This window comes from Balaenoptera acutorostrata, chromosome 20, assembly GCF_949987535.1.
Source record: "Balaenoptera acutorostrata chromosome 20, mBalAcu1.1, whole genome shotgun sequence".
Classification (NCBI taxonomy): Eukaryota; Metazoa; Chordata; class Mammalia; order Artiodactyla; family Balaenopteridae; genus Balaenoptera; species Balaenoptera acutorostrata.
This window is the reverse complement of record NC_080083.1, coordinates 37,100,537-37,121,358: the sequence shown is the minus strand read 5'-3', so window position 1 is coordinate 37,121,358 and position 20,822 is coordinate 37,100,537. Positions and strand designations below refer to the sequence as shown.

General features: G+C 43.0%; 1 protein-coding gene across 2 annotated transcripts in view; it reads left to right on the top strand.

Annotated features, from left to right (window-relative positions):
- SKAP1 (src kinase associated phosphoprotein 1) overlaps positions 1–20,822 on the top strand; it is a 286,843-nt gene that overhangs the window by 246,851 nt on the left and 19,170 nt on the right. The window contains exons 9-11 of one of the 2 annotated variants that reach the window (XM_007176386.2): positions 1,321–1,536; positions 11,358–11,408; positions 18,467–18,567. In XM_007176386.2, coding sequence (XP_007176448.1) covers positions 1,321–1,536; positions 11,358–11,408; positions 18,467–18,567 — 368 coding nt within the window. Of the gene's footprint in view, positions 1–1,317; positions 1,537–11,357; positions 11,409–18,466; positions 18,568–20,822 lie in introns of both variants that reach the window. The other variant, XM_057536326.1, reaches the window with a different exon arrangement.

Here is a 20,822-nt window from a genome sequence, read left to right as displayed (position 1 = left end):
GATAAAAAGAAGGAAGCACCGGAGCTTTAATTACGATTGCCTGTTTTACTCAGTTTATGCCTTTGCTATCACAAGAACAAACTATCGCATCTACCAAGAGCATCACGTATAATAGACTAGAACTAGGCAAACATGAACATTGATGGCGAGACTACAGGGTACACTCTCATCTAGGTGCATTGGATTTATGCGTGTAATATACCCTTAAGTGTGTAAACTTCAATAAAACTCCAAGCAGCTTTATTGAGCTGTACCCTGTGGTACTTTCAGAATCCCACATTGAAGAAATTATTCATTCCATTTTATTTTAAAACAAACAAAATAATAACATATGGTTTAAGCCACAAATGTGTCTTTGATCCCTTCCTCATATGAGGTGGCACCCGAATTCAGATGAAAATAGTTGCAAAATCTTTATTAAAAGCCTAATCAAGCCGAGCAGTTTTATTATGTTTTGAAATGAACATCGGATGTCTCTCTATCCTTTCCTTCCCCAGAGCACCCTGCCTGCTCTTGCCCATCCTGCAGAGGTCCCTCAGAAGGGTTTCAGAGAGCACTACACGTCAGAGAATGAACCTTCCCAGTTCCCCATTAAAATAAAAAAACCAATCTCCCTCTCCCGCCCTGTGCCCCCCAGCGCTGTAATGGCTCAACATCCTCTACGCGGTGACCCACTTTAAGGTCAGCCAGACTGTACAGTTGCAAAAGGGCATGGTAACCACATCGCTCAGCCGTTCCATTTGGTCTTGTATTGCTGTTATATTTTTCCACATCCCACTTTCTCTTCCTCTTCCACTTCTGCCCACTCTTCTCTGTACAAGCAAACTTCTCTGAAATTCTGCAGTGAGATCATGGGGGAGACGAGCGTGTGATAGCTCAGGTATCCTGCAGCAGCCACCATAGTTCCCAGGCTCTGTGTGTATCCAGAGAACCCAGGGCATCACTCACCCTTCCAGTTTTCCACTTGACAAGCAGCACGAGGCATGCTGGCATTTCCTCTTCTGGCCTATTTTCTTCCCTTCACCTCGTGTGCTCATTCACACACCCATACTTTTCAGGGCTGCTTCATCCTGATCAAGTTTTATCGCAAGGAAGGATTTATGTTGATAGTTTAAACCTGACGCAGTGCTAGTCTGGCCTTTTCTGTAGATTTCCTGCCACCAAGGCCCGCACTAGAAATAACAGCACTTAACCTAGTGTTTCATTTTCTTTTGACATGTTTTATTCTCATCCCTCCTCCTCCTTCTCCCTCTTTCCTTCCCTGCCTTATTCTTTTCTTTTTCTCCCTATCTTGATTCACTCTCATCTCTGCCCCAGCAGACCTGAGCTCCTTAACCATTCCATGTGAAGAGGAGGAGGAAGAGGAGGAAGAAGGGGAGAAAGAGGAAGAGGAAGAGGAAGAGACATATGATGATATCGATGGTTTTGACTCCTCAAATCCTGGTTCCCAAAGCAGACCCATTATCTTGCATGGGAGTGTGGGGCTCAAAGAGCCCATGGAGGAGAAAGAAGAAGATATTTATGAAATCTTACCAGGTGAGAAATTTCATCTTCTAATTATCTTCCTCTAGTTTAGAAACTCTTGACCTGGTTGAAGAATATAACTTTGACAACTCCAGAGGAAGCTAAACCTCTGAAGGAGACACTATGGGGAAGCTTCCGTGGAGCTTCTGTGATTCCCGGCACAGAAGCTCTCCCCTGCTCTGGGGGCAAGATGGATTGATCAGGGAGTGCCTTTCATCTCTGCGTGTGAAGTAATTTATTACAAATGTCAACGGGTTAAAGAGTCAAGAATACTCATGTTGGTTTTCATTGGTTTACTGCGAGTTTCATCAGCATTCTCTAGTTTGAACTTCTTTTCTGTGTAATTGTGAGGATAATGGAAAGTCACCTCAAATGATGAAGGATATAGACTGAAGAAATATAGATAAACGCTGACAAGCCTTTTCAGTAACACAGTAAAGCCCTGATGGAGCACAGCTCACCGTTGCCTAGTTTAGATATACCACGAATCAAATTGCATCTCTTGCTAATAAGCCTAACGTGTGTCCTCTGCCCACCATTACAGCAGGTCTACTGTACGTATTTCTTTTTTCACAAAGGCATGATAACCGGCACCTCAAAAACTGCATAGTCATCACTGCGCCCGCACAGCCACTTCCTGTGTGGGTAACAGCAGCTGTTGAACAGTGCAGGGCACAGTGGGGGTCAGACTGTGCAAAAAACGAAGCCTGAGCCTTTTAACTGTGAGCTAGTTAGACCATGGGAACGCTGAATCTTCAAGACCATTCAGAAGATCGCTCCTGTGGAAATTTGCCAGGAGTTCAGTGCTCTGCTGAGAAATTCAAGTTAAGCCTAAATTTATAGCAATTTAAACCTCAGTCCCAGATGAACGTAGGAGCTAAGGTGAACAGAACATTCAGTCCCCTGAAGACAGGGCTGTTGCTAAAAAGCATTGTCAGTAAGTAACTGGCATTTCAAGGCTTCCTAAGAAGAGGGTCCAACCCTGGCAACGCCACATTCATCTCTCCCTGGGGGAGAAGCCATGTCATTGCTTCCTGGGACTTCACCCACCCACCCAGCCGACAAGGAGAGCCTGCTTCTTCTCCCAGCACTTCCAGCCTCCGCTAGTCCCAACTTCCCCAGCCTTTCTGTTGTGTTTTATTATGCAAATGATATCTTGGTTGAGGTCGAGCCATTTCTTGTGTCTGAAGTTAAAAAAAAAAATGATAATTTCCTCAGCAAGTCATCGTCGTTAATGAAGTTTTACAAAAACAGATACAACCAAAGGAAAATAAAATTTCACAGGTGATAAATTTTTCCAATTTCCCTGGCAGAATTCGATAGGATTGTTAAATTAAGAGTGAAGGTGTCTGTTAGAAAGCAACGAGCAGTGATGGGTAATTTTATAGACTGGAAAATTGAATCAAATTGCTACATTAAAACACAGCTCCTCTGAGAATCTTCCCTTTCACAGTCTGCTCCATTGCAACAGCAGGGTGGATCTAATTCACAACACTCTCTAAAAGGAGATGTACTCCCCAACTTGGCCACAGATTCCTGGTGAGCTCACATCCCACTCACTACTGTCCAGTCTGGGGGAGATATCCAGGTGACACTCCACTTGGGGTCACAGCTGTGGAAGAGTGCTCTGGGAAAACCTTACAGAACCACCCAGACCTCTGGGGAGCAAATAAGGGCTGTTTCATGCAACATGTTTACTCCTCAAAGGAGCAGGCAAGAGGGAACTGATGCTCAGACACACAGAGCAAAGGAGAGTAAAGGGAAAGAGGCCTCAGAAAATATGATGGGATTGAGACCACCACCTTACCCCAGGGGGGTCAATGAATGCATGATTGGCTTCTTAACAACCATCCTTCCCGCACCTCGTAAAATCCTACCCTTGACCATTGCGGCATTGCCCACGGTGCCAAAGTTCACACCAGTCTGGATATTGGAGTGGACTCCAAGGGCATGGAGACTGGTCGGCTTTCTCTAGGAAAGCCACTTACCCTATGCTCACAACAACTGTCCCTCAGAGGTGAGGAAGGCCACATCATAGGAAAACCAGGGTCTCTTTCCGCAGGTTAGGGCAACGGCAGCCAACTTGCTTATTAAGTTTCCAAAGGACAAGGCCGTACCCAGCCAACAGTTTCTTTCCCAAAATCTTCTATCCATCACAGTTTTTAGAGACAGCATTGAAGTTGGGATAAATTGGCATTTAATTATAATATGAATATTTCAGACACAAGTCTCCATCAGCTAGCTTCCTGTCCGTGCCACTCAGCTTGTTGCTGCTGAAATTGCTGTTAGTTTTGCATGTGCCACACTACCCATCCTGGAGGAATTGAGAGGGAACGTGAGGGAGCCTGACACTGTCTCCCCTCTGCCACCATCTCACAAGACCACCCACCGAGCAGTGGCGTGCAAGACACAGCATGGTGTTGCAGGTAAAAGTGCTGGCTCTAGGTCAGGATGGACCTGCTCTGCCACCTGCTAGCTGTGAGACCTCGAGCAAGTTATCTGCCCCGTCTCTCAGGTGTGATTTTCCCACCTGTAAAATGGGGATAACGATAGTAGCTATCATAAAGGGATGCCTGCGAAGCCTGGAACTGATGTATGTAAAGCACTTAGAGCCCTGGCATACAAGGAGCATTCAATAAATGCTGGCTATTCTCCATTTGGTGGTATTTAAATAGGAAGTGTTACCTCCTTGAAGAATTGGGAATCGGCTCATTCCCCACCTTCACCAACCAGACCTGACACAGTCCGGTTGGACATTTTCAGCAATATGTGTGGAGCAGGTGAAACTGAAAATCCTGAGCAGATGGAAAGTGGATCACGCCTTCTGTTCAGGCCCCATTTTTACTGCAAGGACAGGTGCTGGGTGGAGGAACAGTCGACAATAAGGTTGCATTGTGCTAACAATGCATACCCATCAATAGTCAAATGACTTGGGCCTCTAACATGTGTCTCATGATAACAGGTAAATGTGCTTTGTAAATGATTTTGCTTCTCCTTCCTCTTTGGCATGGGGCCTATACAAGCCTCATTGTCTCTATGTGGAAGGCGGTGTAAGTGAGATCTCCTCCCTTCCAGAATATAATGTCAATGGGCCTCCTAGCTGAAAGAAAAATGCCTGTAACACATACCAAGTCAATACAAAAATGTGTTTTCCTAATCAAAATAATGTATGGATCATCAAATTAAATGTACAACATCACATTAATCATGGGAAATTTGCATTTGCTACGTGGCTAGCACGCTCTTTCCCGTGAGGGAAAACCAGAGCACTCGAGGTTTTCAGCCAAGACCGCAGTGTTAGTCCCGGTTAACATGGTTTCAGGGTTGGTATCCGCTGGGATTTCTGAACATCCATGTTAAGAATACGGGGACCGGGCTTCCCTGGTGGTGCAGTGGTTGAGAATCTGCCTGCCAATGCAGGGGACACGGGTTCGAGCCCTGGTCTGGGAAGATCCCACATGCCGCGGAGCAACTGGGCCCGTGAGCCACAACTACTGAGCCTGAGCGTCTGGAGCCTCTGCTCCGCAACAAGAGAGGCCGCGATAGTGAGAGGCCCGCGCACCGCGATGAAGAGTGGCCCCCACTCGCCGCAACTGGAGAAAGCCCTCACACAGAAACGAAGACCCAACACAGCCAAAAATAAACATAATAAATAAAATAATAAATAAAAATTAAAAAAAAAAAAGAATACGGGGACCCTTGATGTTTAAGATCTCTTTTGCAGTAGATTCAACTGTAGGGGACTACCAACAAAGAAATACTAAAGTGATATGTGGAAAATGGGAGGCTTTTCTGAACCCTCTCTCACCCCTCCCCAAAATCATTTTACAGCCTAGCACAGGCCCAGTTTCATGATTCAAAATTCCATAAAAGTACAGCTTTTATCAGGTTTCTCTTTGTCTGGGGCCTCAAGCCTGGAATCCAGCAAGGCACCTGAGACCACTGAAGAGCTGTAACTGGGGCCTCGCAGCAGCTGCGGTGGCAACAGAATCTGGCTGTGTTCTCTAGAGAGATTTCAGGAGAGCAAACAGAAAGAGAGACAAAGAGTCCTCCCTGGGTATTTCTATGCACATTCTGATGCTGCCCGCACTGCCCTGGAGGGTTATTATAGACCCAGAAACCAGATTGCTTTATAATAAAGCATATAACTGGTTTTTTTTTTTAATTTGAGTCGGTTGGAAACAAGCATCCTTTGGAATTATTTTTCCCCCATACAGCTGTCCAGACCCACAGGAAGGGGGAATGGTGATAGTAAGAGGTCTAAGGAAAGAAAAAAAGCACACACCTAAAATACAAAGTTTATGAAAAAACAATTTCCAACTTCATAGGAAAGCAACACTCCATGAGGGGAACATCAAAGAAGAGTCAACGCCGTCATCAGGCCCCTTCTGAGCTTCTTGGCCTTTTCTTCCTCTCACTCCCATGCACCCTAGGCCCTAGGCACACCGTGCTTTTGGTCAGCACCAAAACTGGAATCATGCATTTTCTTCTACCTAGAATCCGCACCCTCAGTCTACGAAACCCAACACATTCTGCTCAGCTGTGTCTCCTCAGTGACAGCCTCCCAGAGACTCAGCTGGAATTGAGCTCTGTTTCAGCCTTTACCACAGGGATTTGTATTCAGGTCTTTCTCCTCCAATTAGTAGGTGCTCAATTATTATTTGTGAAATTAAATTCAGTGCATTCCAAGTGTTGCAGTTACCACAAATTGAGTTTAATATCTAGTATATCAAGACCATACTATGGAGATAGGATGCAAATATTTTGAGGTAACAGTTGAGATTACCAGCTATGCAACAGAGAATTAAATGGGTTATTAGTATCGTGCTCATATTTGCCATGTTGTCTGAAGAGGTGCTGTAGCATCCATGGATTTATATCTATGTGTGCTGTGGAGTGGTTTCTATTTCCATTTTTTTGCATGTTCCCTTTGTACATGTATTTCTGCTGCATCTGTCACCAGAGCACCTTGACATCTGTTTGCACACTGATACATTTGGCATTTTTTAAGCTTCTGTCACTTTGCTTTATTTGGGAGAAGTGACTTCCCTCTTTCTTATCTAGTCATTTCTTGAATTTTATTCCTGGTTCAGCTGATATAAGAGCAGCACTTCAGAAAGGAGCCAGGTGTCATGGGAAGCTGGCTCCTCTCTGGGCCCCCGAGGTGGAGTCAGTGTCCTATTCCTCTCAGCCTCTCTTTAATGTCCCTGACATTGTGCCAAGAGTGTTGATTGAAACCAACTCTCTGGATAGTGATGCTAATTTGTGACACCCCATGGTTCTCTTACATGTTCGCACAGTTAACAGAATCTTCCTCAACTGTTTTCCCAATTGAGATGAGATATTTGGGAATCAAGTAGAGCATTTTATGTAATAAGTGGTCAGTAATCTTTAGAGGTTAATTTGTTTAAAGGCTATGTAGGGTTGGGGTCCCATATGCCCTGTTAGGAGCAAGGACCATTATAATCTATTACTGTGTGAAGTTGAGCTAGCACATAAATTTTACTTCCTTCTTAAATGAAGATGTATTGTAATAGATGTCATGCTAAAATGCCTAATAATATTCTTATAAAGAAGTTCAACAAGCTCTCTAGCCTAAAAAAAATTTTTTTTTCAAAATAATCTTTTTAAAATTAAAGCCTCAGGACTTCCCTGGTGGCACAGTGATTAAGAATCCACCTGCCAGGGGCTTCCCTGGTGGCACAGTGGTTGAGAATCCGCCTGCCAATGCAGGGGACACGGGTTCGATTCCTGGTCTGGGAAGATCCCACATGCCACGGAGCAACTAAGCCCGTGCGCCACAACTACTGAGCCTGTGCTCTAGAGCCCGTGCGCCACAACTACTGAGCCCGCATGCCACAACTACTGAAGCCTGCGAGCCTAGAGCCCTTGCTCCACAACGAGAGAAGCCACCACAATGAGAAGCCCGTGCACTGCAACAAAGAGTAGCCCCCGCTCGCTGCAACTAGAGAAAGCCCGCGTGCAGCAATGAAGACCCAACACAACCATAAATAAATAAATAAATAAATAGTTAATTAAATTTTTTTAAATTTTTTTATTTATTATTTATTTATTATTTTTATTTTTTGGCTGTGTTGGGTCTTCGTTTCTGTGTGAGGGCTTTCTCCAGTTGTGGCGAGTGGGGGCCACTCTTCATCGCGGTGCGCGGGCCTCTCACTACCGCGGCCTCTCTTGTTGCGGAGCACAGGCTCCAGACGCGCAGGCTCAGTAATTGTGGCTCACGGGCCCAGTCGCTCCACGGCATGTGGGATCTTCCCAGACCAGGGCTCGAACCCGTGTCCCCTGCATTGGCAGGCAGATTCTCAACCACTGCGCCACCAGGGAAGCCCAATTAATTAATTTTAAAAAAATAAAGCCTCACCTTACAGATGAAAAAAAAGAGAGAGAAATTTGGCTGTTCAACCCCCTTTCGTGAGCAAAGAGACTTTTTTTCTGTTGCCATATAATCAGTTTTCTTGATTTTGGAGTTTGAAAAATACCAGTTTGATTTCACTGAAGGATCCAAGGTAAATTGTATGCCTCTGTGTGTATGGTGCCCTCTGAAGCTGGGAAGGTGCTGAGAGGTGTGCCTTTCACTCAGAGTTGTACTCTGTGAGGGCACTCTCCTCACCAGATGATGGTCCCCATACTCGCTCTTTCAAAGGCCACAGAGGCACAGCACCCAGCCTCTCACTTCAGCAGCTAGGCTTCTTGACTGGAGCCCACTTTCAGCCACCCAGGAAGGACAACGTTAGATAGAACAGATGTAGGGACTGGAGCTTCCCGGTTCACATCCATCACCATAGCACTTAGTAATGGTGGCAAACGATATATAAGATCTACGGCCAACAGTCTGCTTTCTTTCTAGGTGACTCCACAGGCGCAATGGAAATCAGAGTATCTGTTCTGGAATTGAACTGCATAAATAAAGCAGAGTTTTACTTTTTCCATTTTTGTATCATGACTGGATTAAGTGCTGTTGCCTGAAAGGATAAAGGAATCAAGTTTTAGTTTTCATTTTTATCATTGCAAATACGTTTACATTCTCCTATTTTACAAATGCAAAAGCAGGCAAGACACTTTCAATAATTTATTTTAAAATCAATGCTAATGAGGTTATGTCTCGTCAGTGGCCACGTTTTACAATAAAGTCTGATTTATTTAGAAAAGATCTTTGGTGTAGCTTCCCATCTAATGGTGGTGGGAAGGAGGTGGAGTAGCAGGCACGGTGACCCTCCAACTTCGGATCCAATTTGTAATTCACAGCGGAGATCTGACCCAATTTACATTGATTAGAATTGGGAGGAAGAGACATCTGCACACAGACAGCAAAGGCAGAACAAACCCTCTCTGCAAAAGTGCCTAAGCACAGCAAATTACTGGTCTTTGTGATTAAGATGTTTGATATCAGCAAAAGAGCTGTTCTCTGTCCAAATTATTGGGTATCTCTAAAACTGAGGACGTACCAGCTCTTCTTTGAATGTTTTCAATCCTGTGAAATTGGTCCCACGTCAAAAAGGAAAAGCATCATAGCAGAGGAAGGAAAGAAGTGGGCAAGTAATAAGAAGACAATGTGCAAAGAATGATGTTTAACATGATTTATTTCAGCGTGATCTATTTCCCATATTTGATTTCACTCCTCCATTATCTCACATCTTTATTCCTCATGGAGAGGTGGAGGAGCACTACAGGTGGTAAGTAGGAAATTGTCTGCAAGGTCATACATGGAGATAAGTAGAGTTGAGTCCTTTTCCCACAGAATCTTATAAGGCAGATATATATTTACCTATATCTATATATAGAGAGAGCTAGATATCATATATCACTTTTTTTTTTTTTTTTTTTTTTTGGCTGCGTTGGGTCTTTGTTGTTGCACACGGGCTTTCTCTAGTTGCGGCGAGTGGGGGCCACTCTTCCTTGCGGTGCGCAGGCTTCTCATTGTGGTGGCTTCTCTTTGTTGTGGAGCACGGGCTCTAGGGCACGCAGCTCAGTAGTTGTGGCTCACGGGCTCTAGAGCACAGGCTCAGTAGTTGTGGCGCATGGGCTTAGTTGCTCCAGCGGCATGTGGGATCTTCCCAGACCAGGGTTTGAACCCGTGTCCCCTGCATTGGCAGGTGGATTCTTTTTTTTTTTTTAATTGTTTTCCTTTTCCCTTTTCTCTTTTTTTTTTAAATTAATTAATTAATTTATTTATTTTTGGCTGTGTTGGGTCTTCGTTTCTGTGCGAGGGCTTTCTCCAGTTGCAGCGAGCGCAGGCCACTCTTCATCGCGGTGCGCGGGCCTCTCACTATCGCGGCCTCTCCCGTTGCGGAGCACAGGCTCCAGACGCGCAGGCTCAGCAGTTGTGGCTCACGGGACCAGCCGCTCCGCGGCATGTGGGATCTTCCCGGACTGGGGCACGAACCCGTGTCCCCTGCATTGGCAGGCGGACGCCCAACCACTGCACCACCAGGGAAGCCCAGCAGGTGGATTCTTAACCACTGCGCCACTAGGGAAGTCCCACATATTTTTAAATCTTGGTAACGTGACTTATTTCCCAAAGTATCAATCCCAACAATATTAATTTTAATTTTTTCAGGGGAGCTATATCATTTTGTATGTGAACTCAATTGCAATTCTTTAATGCTCTGTAGTGTTTTAATATATTTTTATGCCGTTTCTTCTTAGTTATGAGCTTAGAGTTTACTTCCCCTAGTCTGACATACCAGAACTCATGTTGCCCTATAAACCTTATATTTAAGGGGGGGGGGGAGGGCTGTCCTATGCCATCGCCTCAAAGTTTCCATTTAATGGCATAACTATGGGGAAGCAAGACAGGTAAGTGCCCTAAGATCCACAGAGAGAAAGGAAAGTACATGTGGCCGGAAGAAACTGAGTATTCAGCCCTCAAAATGTTCCTTTTTATGCTCCATTCATTCCATGTGTGTGTGTGTGTGTGTGTGTGTGTGTGTGTGTGTGGAGGGCGGTAATGATGAAAAGGAGAACAGCAAGTGTATTTCTGTGCATTTTACCCCACATATAAAATAGCTTAATATGATTCTGGTACTCATGCTTTCTTGATAAGGATCCAATTCCCATGTTATCAGATAGTACGAAGTCTGGGATGAAACAGGTTAATGAGGGTAAGAAACTTAGGCCAGTCATGTTGTGACTTTGACCATATAAACACTTGGATGGAGTTAGAAAATAGCATTGACTTAGAATTCATTGTGTACCTGCCATTCATTCCAACTGCCCTCAGGAGCTTCCACTCTCATGAGTGAAGCAGGCTGAATAACAAGAGTAAAAAAGATAACTACAAGCCCCAAGTACTAAGAACATAAAATTGTGTACATGACCAGCTTCTGTGACAGCTGAACAAAGCTTGATACATTAAGGAGTAATTAATCACAGAGGGTTTAAACACGTGCTTAGCTTCACACACAGAAATTCTGGATGCTTATGTGGAGATAATACATTTTGAAGAGAATGCTAGAACGGGAGGAGAAATAGGGTTTGAGGAAAAGGATTAGGAGCCTAGTAATAGGCACCTAAATAATCCAGTGGATTGGAAGCTCCATAGGGCGGGGACCCGGCCAGTCTTGTCCATCACTGCATCTCCAGTTCCTAGTGCAGTGTTTTGCATACAGTAAGCACTTAAAAATGTTTGTGAATGAATGAACAGAGATGGAAATAAGAGAAGGCCAGTTGAAGGTGAGAGATGATTTTTTAAAAAATGGTAATTATTGCCTTAAAGAAGAGAGTGTGATGAGCTCAGAGAAAGAAGACCCGTCAGTACAAATAACAGACTACTGACCACTAATTGCTAATGCTGATCATGTTTATCCCCACAGATGAAGAGCATGATCTAGAAGAGGATGAGAGCGGCACACAACAAAAAGGAGGTATGAGAGCTTCAAAAATGTACAGGTGCTGGATAGGACATTCGGGCTTCCCACTGGAGAAAGCACCTTTCTCTGACTACAAACATTACCAGACTCGCTAATTAAGAGGGTAACTGGTGTGCCGACCTCAACAGTCCTGAATAAGATGACCGGACAAGGAAATATCTTAACTTTAAAAGCAGCCACCCATTCACTTTAATTAATGTTCCCAGAACTGCTAAGATTTATCTTAGAGAGGGTGGGAAGCCAAACCAGATATTTATTTTTTTCCTATCAGTATTTCTTAAATCAGTACAGTGAAAATAGAATTGTCTCATCTCTAAGAGATCAGAGGATTGAGAATGGAAAGAATGGAAAAGTCTCCTATCTGAGAGGCCCGGAGATTGCAAGTTCAGAGGGGAATGGAAATGTGTCAGATCTGAAAAGTGAACATGGGGTGAAGGATAGAATTGCTTGGTTATGCTGACTTCTGATGGCCTGGTTTGATTCCAGGCACATTTGGAAATGAATATGTAACAGCTTTGTTGAATACAAAATTACTTCTTATTCATCCCAGACTGTTAACCATGTTTCAGTCTGTTAGTGAGCCCATCCTTTCTAAGGTCAGATGCCCCTCTAAAGCCTCCTTAAGTGGACCAAGGACCTAGTCTGTCATTGTCTGTAAAGGAATATGTGCTGCAAAGGCCACCTCAAGGACATTCATTCCATCAGCAGAGCCTGAAAGTGCCTGATTTAGATACTGGCTGACTTTTTCTTAGAAATTCTATGGAAGTTTTAAGCCTAGGGGTTCTTTCCCTCTTCCCGTCCTGCTCCCCCTCTGTTTCTCCAGCCTCCCCTTTTCCTATTCTCCTCTCTTTTCCTTTCCTCGTGCCTTTTCTTCTCTTCCTAATCCATTCAGCAAAGCCCCTTTCCTTGGTTCATTCTCCATGGGAAGAGAATATGTAACAGGTTTAGTGAAGGACCCAACTTCATAAACACCCAGCTTCTCATGAGGAGAGAAAAGACAGCAAAGAGGCAGCATCAGAATTCATGTGCCAAAGCCAGAGAGAGAACTGAGGCAAGTATAACAGGAATGTTAGCGTAGTTTCAAGTAAGGACCTCGTGACAGTTAACACATGTGATTAAGTCCATTCTGAATCTTAGTTTTTACCATTCTACTTGCCGTACAGAATTCCAACAAAAAATCTGTTTCCTGACCGAGCCATGTCCCACATATGTCTCTTCTCAACCAACTTCCCTCACTAGTGCAGGAAAGAAGCACTTCATGTGGACAGCTTGGGTGGAGTAACTAGAAGCTTCCTATGGCCAACTTTAAACTCCCTTGGGAAGCAGCAGTCTTCTGGCAAAAGCCTAAAATTCAGTGTCAGACGTCTCCCTCATCTCTTTTCTTCCTTCCACCCCTCTTTATAAGGTTCAATCTGAAGAGTGAGGAGAGATTTATTTCTTAGCTGTTCCAGCAGCTATAATTCAAGTACATTTAAAAAAAAAAAAAAAACCCTTTGTTCCTCATGCTTCCTGCCTCCGAAATAGGTGTTGTTAAACTGTAGTGAGCTCTAAATATGTTTCTACGGTTTATACCTCCCACCAGTTATAATGATTGGTGACTTAGTGATTAAAAAAACAGAGGAGGACTTTTCCCTCTCTCTGCAGAATCTGAGGCAGGAATTTATATTATCTGTGTTTACTTATTTATTTATTGAATTTATATGGTGCCTTTTCTACAAAGGAGCTATAGAAACTGCAACAAATATGTAACATCCAAATGTCATCACTTAGCTTTAAAACAGTAAAATACAGAGGTTCGAGGGATGGGTTGGCATATAAAAGGCAGGGAGCTCCAGGATAATGTGAATTCTTCTGTAATAGGCAAGCTACACAGGCTTGGTTCACTTGGGCAAGTCAGGTATCACATGCCCTTTGAGAGGGAAAAATATTTTCTCCTAAAAGATACCATGGCTAGCAGGGTCACCTTTAAAATCCACATACTTTTCTTCACTATTCCAGGGATCCTTTTCCTGGAATGCTGTGCTTTTCCCTGATGGAACTGCTTACATTTTTAAAGCCCAACTAAGAGCTTATCAGAAGAGGGGAAAAAGGAATTCAGTTTATCCTGATTGGGTGTTAATGACCCCGTAAGATGTAATTTCTTTTATTTTGTTCTGTTACCTAGAAAATCTATCACGGCCTTGTAGTATTGATTATTCAATCTATAAAGAGCTCGGTTTACAGCTTGACTGTTAGTAACAGGGTTATTCTAATGAGTGACTCTTCAACACCTCAGATTTTCACTGAATTCCAACCCATCAGCCTAACAGTCTAACACTAAGTGTCTTTGGTGATGACAGCTTATCTCCCTTCCCTATCATGAGAAGGCATTGTCCAGGTAACCAAAAATAAAACTCATTCTGTGCTGTCTGTATGAAAACGACTGGCCGTTTGCTTGGGTATGCCATGAAAAACAAAAAGCAGAGCTGGAGGCACAAATCATCCTTAGATACATCAAACCTCTGACCAAGGAGGATCTTGAAACAGGTTGCTTTCGCCCTGAAGTTGTAGGCAAACTCAGCCAAGGGGGAGCCCATGTTCACTCATTTCTGCAGGGCAGAAAAATGGTTGCTGATGAGCATTCCATTTCTGAGGCACTTTTTCCACTTTAGTGGCAGCCAATGGAGTGAACTATTACACAAAAGAAACAGAGGGAAGCCACAGAGGTATTTGCAGCTCTTACTTTTTGAAACCTATTTCCCAAGACAAATGTGAGTGGATCGTCACCCAGCTATAACTTTGGCCTAATAAAAGGAAAACAGGAGATGAAAATTAGAATCTGTGAGTGTTCCCCACTTCAAGATCATACTTATCATCATTAAGGATCATCATTAAGGACCATAGTAATTTCAAAACTCAAAGACTAAAGGACTATGAAAACAAGCAAATAGTATTGTTCAGTTGCTCTTCCTGTTCTGGTGTCATAGTCAGTGGAGCTTGGCAAAATTTTTTATGCCTTTCTTTCTGAAATGGTTAATAAGGTATCAGGTGAGTCTGCTTTAATGGACTGAACATGGTGGCCTTTCTGGCCTGGCCTGGAGAACATTTCAAGTCCCTTCCAATGGGGCATTGCTTTGGCCGTCTTTGTCCATTTCTCATGCTCTAGCAAGAACTGGCTTTATCTGTCTTCTCCTTTTGTCTCTCTTTTCTATAATCTGTTAAGTAGTTATACCCAGGGCCACATTGGCACAGTCCTTTTGCTTATCAAGAAAATGTAAACAACATGCTGACTTGCCTTTTGCCTCTTTTCCTTGGTCACAGCTTGAATTCTGGAGCTACCCAATATCCCCCAAACAGAAGCCCAAGGTGACATATGAACTCTGGAAAGAACACAGTCAGGCTCTGTTGTCCCTAAGGAGGGAGAAAGGCAGAATGGTGTCTGCTGCTTTCACCTTAGAACTCTCCCCGTCATGGAGGCTCATTTTCAAATATTAACTCTGTCAATAGTAGCACCAACTTTGCCTCAGTTACAGGAGAAATGACTGTCACTGGTTATAAAGACTTGGTGTGGAATGACAGATGCTTTGTAATAAATACTTAGAAAAGAGAGAAAAACAATATATTTTTTAACTTGGTCTGCTGCTAGTCTTCCTATGACATTTTACCTGCTGGGAGCATAGCTTCTCTTACATGGGATAAAGAAAATAAGATGCTTCCCCCCTTTTTCTTTCTCTAGAAAAAGTCCTCCTCAGCTCTGCTGGCAATTTAAATGCTGTGACCATACCCATTAGCTTCTCTATCATTGTAATTGTTGTTAATTGTTATAACTGTTTTAGTTATTAGTGGTGTCATTATTGCTCTAGGTCCTCTGTCTGTTTTATGCTGAATATATTAGTGCTTTGCTTTTGAATTACCAGGCTTTATTTAGTGCAGAGTTACGTTTTCTGGAGAGACATTGAGAAATGCTGGCATTAAGCTTTATTCTTTTGTTTTTCATTCCAAATGGACAGACTGGAAAAAAATAATTAGATGGAATAATGTCCTCAAAATGAGAATGAAGATGTTTTGAATTAATTAAATGGTCAGAATGCTGCACTATTTCTGATCTCAGACTGCTGCCAGAGGAGTGTAAACCTAAAAGAACTTCAGTCCAGCCCACAGAGGCAATCATTCCTCTCAGGCTCCCAATTCCTTACTGATCTAAAGACATCAAAGTCTCCTTATGCTTCCTCTGTTCATAGGACATGCTGGGCATAGGGAGAAGCTGGACTGGCCCAGCAGACCTCCCAGCCTTCAAGCTCTTCCTGGGGCCAAGCTTCAAGAATAAAGCCCTCCTTGGCCTTACCTCTTCACCTCTTCAAGGTTCGATCAGGCTTTTGTTTTACAACTAAAGCTTCAGGGAAATGTTCTCTGACCCCTCAGACTAGGTTAGATTCCCTATTATACACAGGAGCCTCAACTTCTCCTTTGCAGACATATCGCAATCATAAATAAATAAATAGTTGTGTGACTGTTTCAAGGTGCCTCCACTGCCGGATGGCAGCCCTAAGGGCAGGGACTGTGTGCGTGGCTGATGCAGAATTCCCAGCATCTAGCATAGTCCCTGGCACAGTAGGTTCTGTGTACATGTCTGTTGAAGGCTAAAGAATGAATGTAGTGAAGTTGTGTGCACACATATACCTAAAGCCAATCACATGTGTTAAACCGGGAGTCTGCAATACAGAATCCAATCTTGTCCAGTTAAGACGTTCCTCTCCCTGATTTCTTTAATACCAGAATACCTCTGTTTAGATAGCAAGTCCAACCTTTTCCCCATTTTTAGCCCTTCGTTCTGCTTATTTTCCAAAGCAGCCTTGTTATTATGATTCTGACGATTCCATTTCTTGGGCTAGGCTAAACTATCTCCTGGATTCCTGAGCTCTATCTTCTTTGGGCCTTTAGCTTATGAAAAATTGAAGGCATCTTCTGTCTTTAGTTTTTCTTGGAAGGTTTTTGTTTTTCTGCTAGCTTCTTGCATTCCCTATGATCTGTTGTGCTTTTAGAATAGCTCTTTTTCCAGGTGTTCTCCCCAGGTGTCTTATATACCCAATATCAAATCACTTTTTACATATATACCCAAAAGGTACTCATAATCTCAGGAGCTGTCCCACACCCAGGCACGTGGGGAGCAGTACACCACAGTGACCATCTGCTAGGCCAGAAAAAGCCAAGAGAACTTTGTCAGTCTTACAATTTGGAAACATCAAGTTATGTTTTTAAAAAATCTATTTTTATAAAATTATTTTCTTTATCACATATAAATCCATGAAGAATATTGATGTCAATATACTTTTCATTCCTAAACTTAGGCAAAATCTTGGGGTGAATAATCAACTCCATTACAACTGAAAAAGCATTATATCCTCTGGGAAAACTACTTTCATTTTTCAGGAACTGATATTTCTCTATTATTTCATGCACTGATATCCACCCCCAAAAAAAATGCCTTGTCTTTTCAATAGTTAGCATTTTTTCCTAAAGAATTTTTTTTCCAAACATATTCTTAAGTCTGTGTGAGAATGTTTCCAGTGTAGTTGTCTTGTTTGCTACCCTCTGTTGTCTGCTGCATATACAAACATTTTCTGTGTAAAGAAAACATGCTTGAGTTTCTATATGGTTAACATTTTTACTTTTGTTTGCAATATCTGAATCTTAACTAAACAGCTCTGTCCCCCTCTGTTTTTGTGCACTTTAAGATTCCTACTAAAGTTCTTTTCCAGAGACATATAGGGATTTTGTTCCTCTGCGCCTTTATTCTTTGAATTGCTCATAAGTTAGGAACAAGGAGAAAAAAAGCAAATATAGCCAGGGCCTCTGTCCCCCCACTGCCCACTTGCCCTCTGTCTATTCCCATCCTCAGCAACTAGCACCATCACTCTTCATGGGAGGATCAAGACAAATGAAGGGAAAGGTGGAAACTGTAGAATAAGGTCCCCCCAGATCATCTGAATTTTAATTAGAACCCAGGACTCCTAACTCCCATCAGTAGGAATGTCATCTTTTGTAGGTGCTTTGCATATCACTCTCATACATAGTGTCCTAAGGAACGGGGAGCACTGCCACATTATCCCTGGTCCAGTGGGCATTCGCTCTCCTGCCATTCAAATCCCCAGATCCTCTCCCACTTTGTACTCTAGTGTTTAACCTTTCCGGGTAGAAGAAGATCAATACGAATCCTTCATTGTTAAGAATCGATGACTGTCCTGTGGCATCACTGCCATCTAGTCTTGCTGAGAAGCCCAGTAAATCTCTTCAGCTGCTTCTAAAGCTTGGTTTGTCGTCTTCGTCTTCCGTTGCTTTCATTTTTAATGCAGATCACTTTGGTTTCTGTTCCCCTGGGGGCTTGCAGATAAATCTTGGCAGACATGTTCAGCGTCTACAAATGAGATGCTGGAAAAGGGCCAGCCCACCCAGAATTTAGTTGTAATGGATGAGACACCCCCTTGGTTCCACTTAAAGACTGGGCTATTCGTTTCCACATTTATTGGTAATTACCTCATATAGTAAGTACCTGGGTGGGAAGTGCCCAGGATGAAGTTCCTGTGTAACAGAGGAGGCCAACCTGTGAGACTGCAATGCAGATCTGTGCTGGCTGACTCGGCCTCTCTCGTAAACAGGCAGAAGTCGGAGACTTATCTCATTCCTTCGATGGGTAATAAAAAGAAGCACTGGATAGTTTAGATGCCCTGGATGAAGAAAGTCTGGCAGAAAATCTCTTTGTGCTGCTTACTTATAAACCAAGTGAAAAATTACCTGCCTGATTTTCTTTTATTAATAAACGAATATATTTATCATGTTACTGAATAGCATCTGACTAAGGGTGAACTGTAAATATTTAATGTTAGTTAATGATCTCCTTCTCCCACAGTCCTTTGCTCATGCTGAGTGTCTGGCTGTGTCTCATCCCAAACCCCCTGAATCTTAGGTTTCCTAGGGGTAATATCAGAACCTTGGTTTCCATTTGCAGCAAAAATGTGGGCTCCATAGAAAAAGACAGGGTCCTTTTAACTTTGATTTCTCCTCTCTTTGATCAGTGGACTATGCCAATTATTATCAGGGCCTATGGGATTGCCATGGTGACCAGCCAGACGAACTGTCCTTCCAACGGGGTGACCTCATCCGCATTCTGAGCAAGGTAAGGATTAGAGTGTGGGGCTTGGATCAAAAGTCGATGTTCTCACTCTTGATGATGTAGTCACCATAACCAGAATTATCCCATGTCATATTCTTCTCTTGTGTGTATCACATGGCTCCCTCACACGTAAACTTCAATTGTTTTATAATTGTCAGGGAAATTTTTAATTGAAAATTCAGATTCAGGAACCAGTTTTCAAATTTAAAAATAAAATAAAGTAGACATAATACTTAAAACTATGCCAATCAAAATTTGATCTTTTTAAAAGGGTCTTGTGGTGCTTAAAAGGTCATCACCACGTACATAATTTATTACCGTAAAATACTCTTGAAAATATTCTAGCTGGGTCAGCCGCCTTCTTATTTCATCTATAGATAAACAACACTGTAACATAGTTATATATGGGGGGAGGAGTCAGAGCTAGTTAGCTCAGTTGGTTTGAGCAAGTGCTGACAAGGCCAAGATAGTGAATCCAACTCAAGGGCCAGCTAACTTCATTCTCTTCCTCAGTCACAGAGGTAGCCCCTAGCCACAGCTAACCATCTCACAAATGGTATTGCTGGATACAAAAAAATGGGCAAAAATAAGGATATATTATTGCAGATCCATCACCAATGTGAAGAAGCTTCAAAACTCATGGGCTACTGTTTGAGGGATCAGTAACACCATCCTTGTAAAGAAAGACTGCACATATTCTGTATAGATGGGCTAAGGAAATCGATTCTGTCCCTAAAAAACTTGTTAAAAAGTTCTCCCTCTATAAGGCAATCAATATCAACAAACACATTTTTGAAAGAGGCACAATTTGCTCTTTAATTGATTAGAATGTGAACTCCATAAAGGAAAATTGAAAACCCATTGTGTTATTAACCCATCATTTGCAATTTATCTTTGTTCTGTAAATGTCATTACCTTGACCAGGTGTTTGTCTCAGTTTGAAATATACCACAAGCTCCTTAAGAAACAGACCAGGGCTGACGGAAGGTACCTTTCAGCTGTTCCAACCAGTCCCATTTGAACTAGGACCAAATTCAGACCCAATCTTTTTCCAGAGAGCAGGAGGCCTGCAATCCCTGCTGGGTGAGATCACAATCTTCTAGTGATTTCTTCCAGACTCCTAATTCAGCACCACCCTAGTGCCATTCCGGTGCAGCTCCAATACACCAAGAATAAATTGGAAGCAAAGAAGGGAGTGGACATTGGCCTGATTGGTATTTCAAATGCCCGAAAGCAAGGTTTGCCGAGTAATAGAATTTGTGTACATTACCACGCTGGGGTAATCGAGTTATCCACTCAGGTGTGACCAGGCCTCTGTTTGCCCAGAGCCTGCAGGTGAACAAATTAACTGTTTACATTGTCTGAGGTGCCTGCAGCAGGAGGAGGGGAGAACAGAGCCAGACTGTCTGCTGGCCTTCTCTCTCGGTCATGATTATTCTGTTTGTTTTGCACGTCTTTTGCCTTTGTTAATGACTTCTCACTGGGGGTCCCTTTCCTCCATTCAGAAGGGGCTGTGCGGTGACTTGCCCTGCAGTATAGAGCTGTCTGCGGTTACCAGGACTGTTGTAATTTTGAGATACCAAAGAACATGGGGACCTTCCCCAACCTGTTTTGGGTTTTTTTAACCAACCCCCCTTCCCCTCCTCCATTACTAAAAGCCAATATATCAGAGTTTAATTCACAGGGAATAGTTTGCTGCCTTGGTTCTATCGGGCATCTTTCTCCATCTCCTGGAAGGTCCTGAGTTCGTAGTCATCCCTTACCTTGGTAGTAGCACACCAGTTGCCACCCTTCTCCACATTGCTAATCTCTGCATGGCAAGGGAAGAAATGAGAAGCTAGAAGCTTAACTGAAGTTTCCCTCATAAAACTTCATTCCAGTTAACGTTGGCTTGGGGAGCATTTCAGATTGGATTTACCTTTATTATATTACGTAACTCAATAAGAGTCCTTGGACAGGAAGGAACCTTAAAAGGCCACCCCATCCATTCCCTTGCCTCTAAAAAGCACAAATGAACCAATTCAGACAGATAGAAAAGGAGATTCCACTGCCATTATCAGCTGTATGTCTATTCAGATGTTCAGTAACTCCTAATCTCAGGAATTTTCTCTCATATGGATCCTAAATTTATTCCATATTATTCATATTTAGCCCCAGCTGGCTTCCTTTATTGGAGTCAGTTACACTCTGCAGCCTGCCTCTCACACCTGCAGGGACAGAACTGACCCAAGTTGAGGTTAGTCCAGAAAAATGGTATC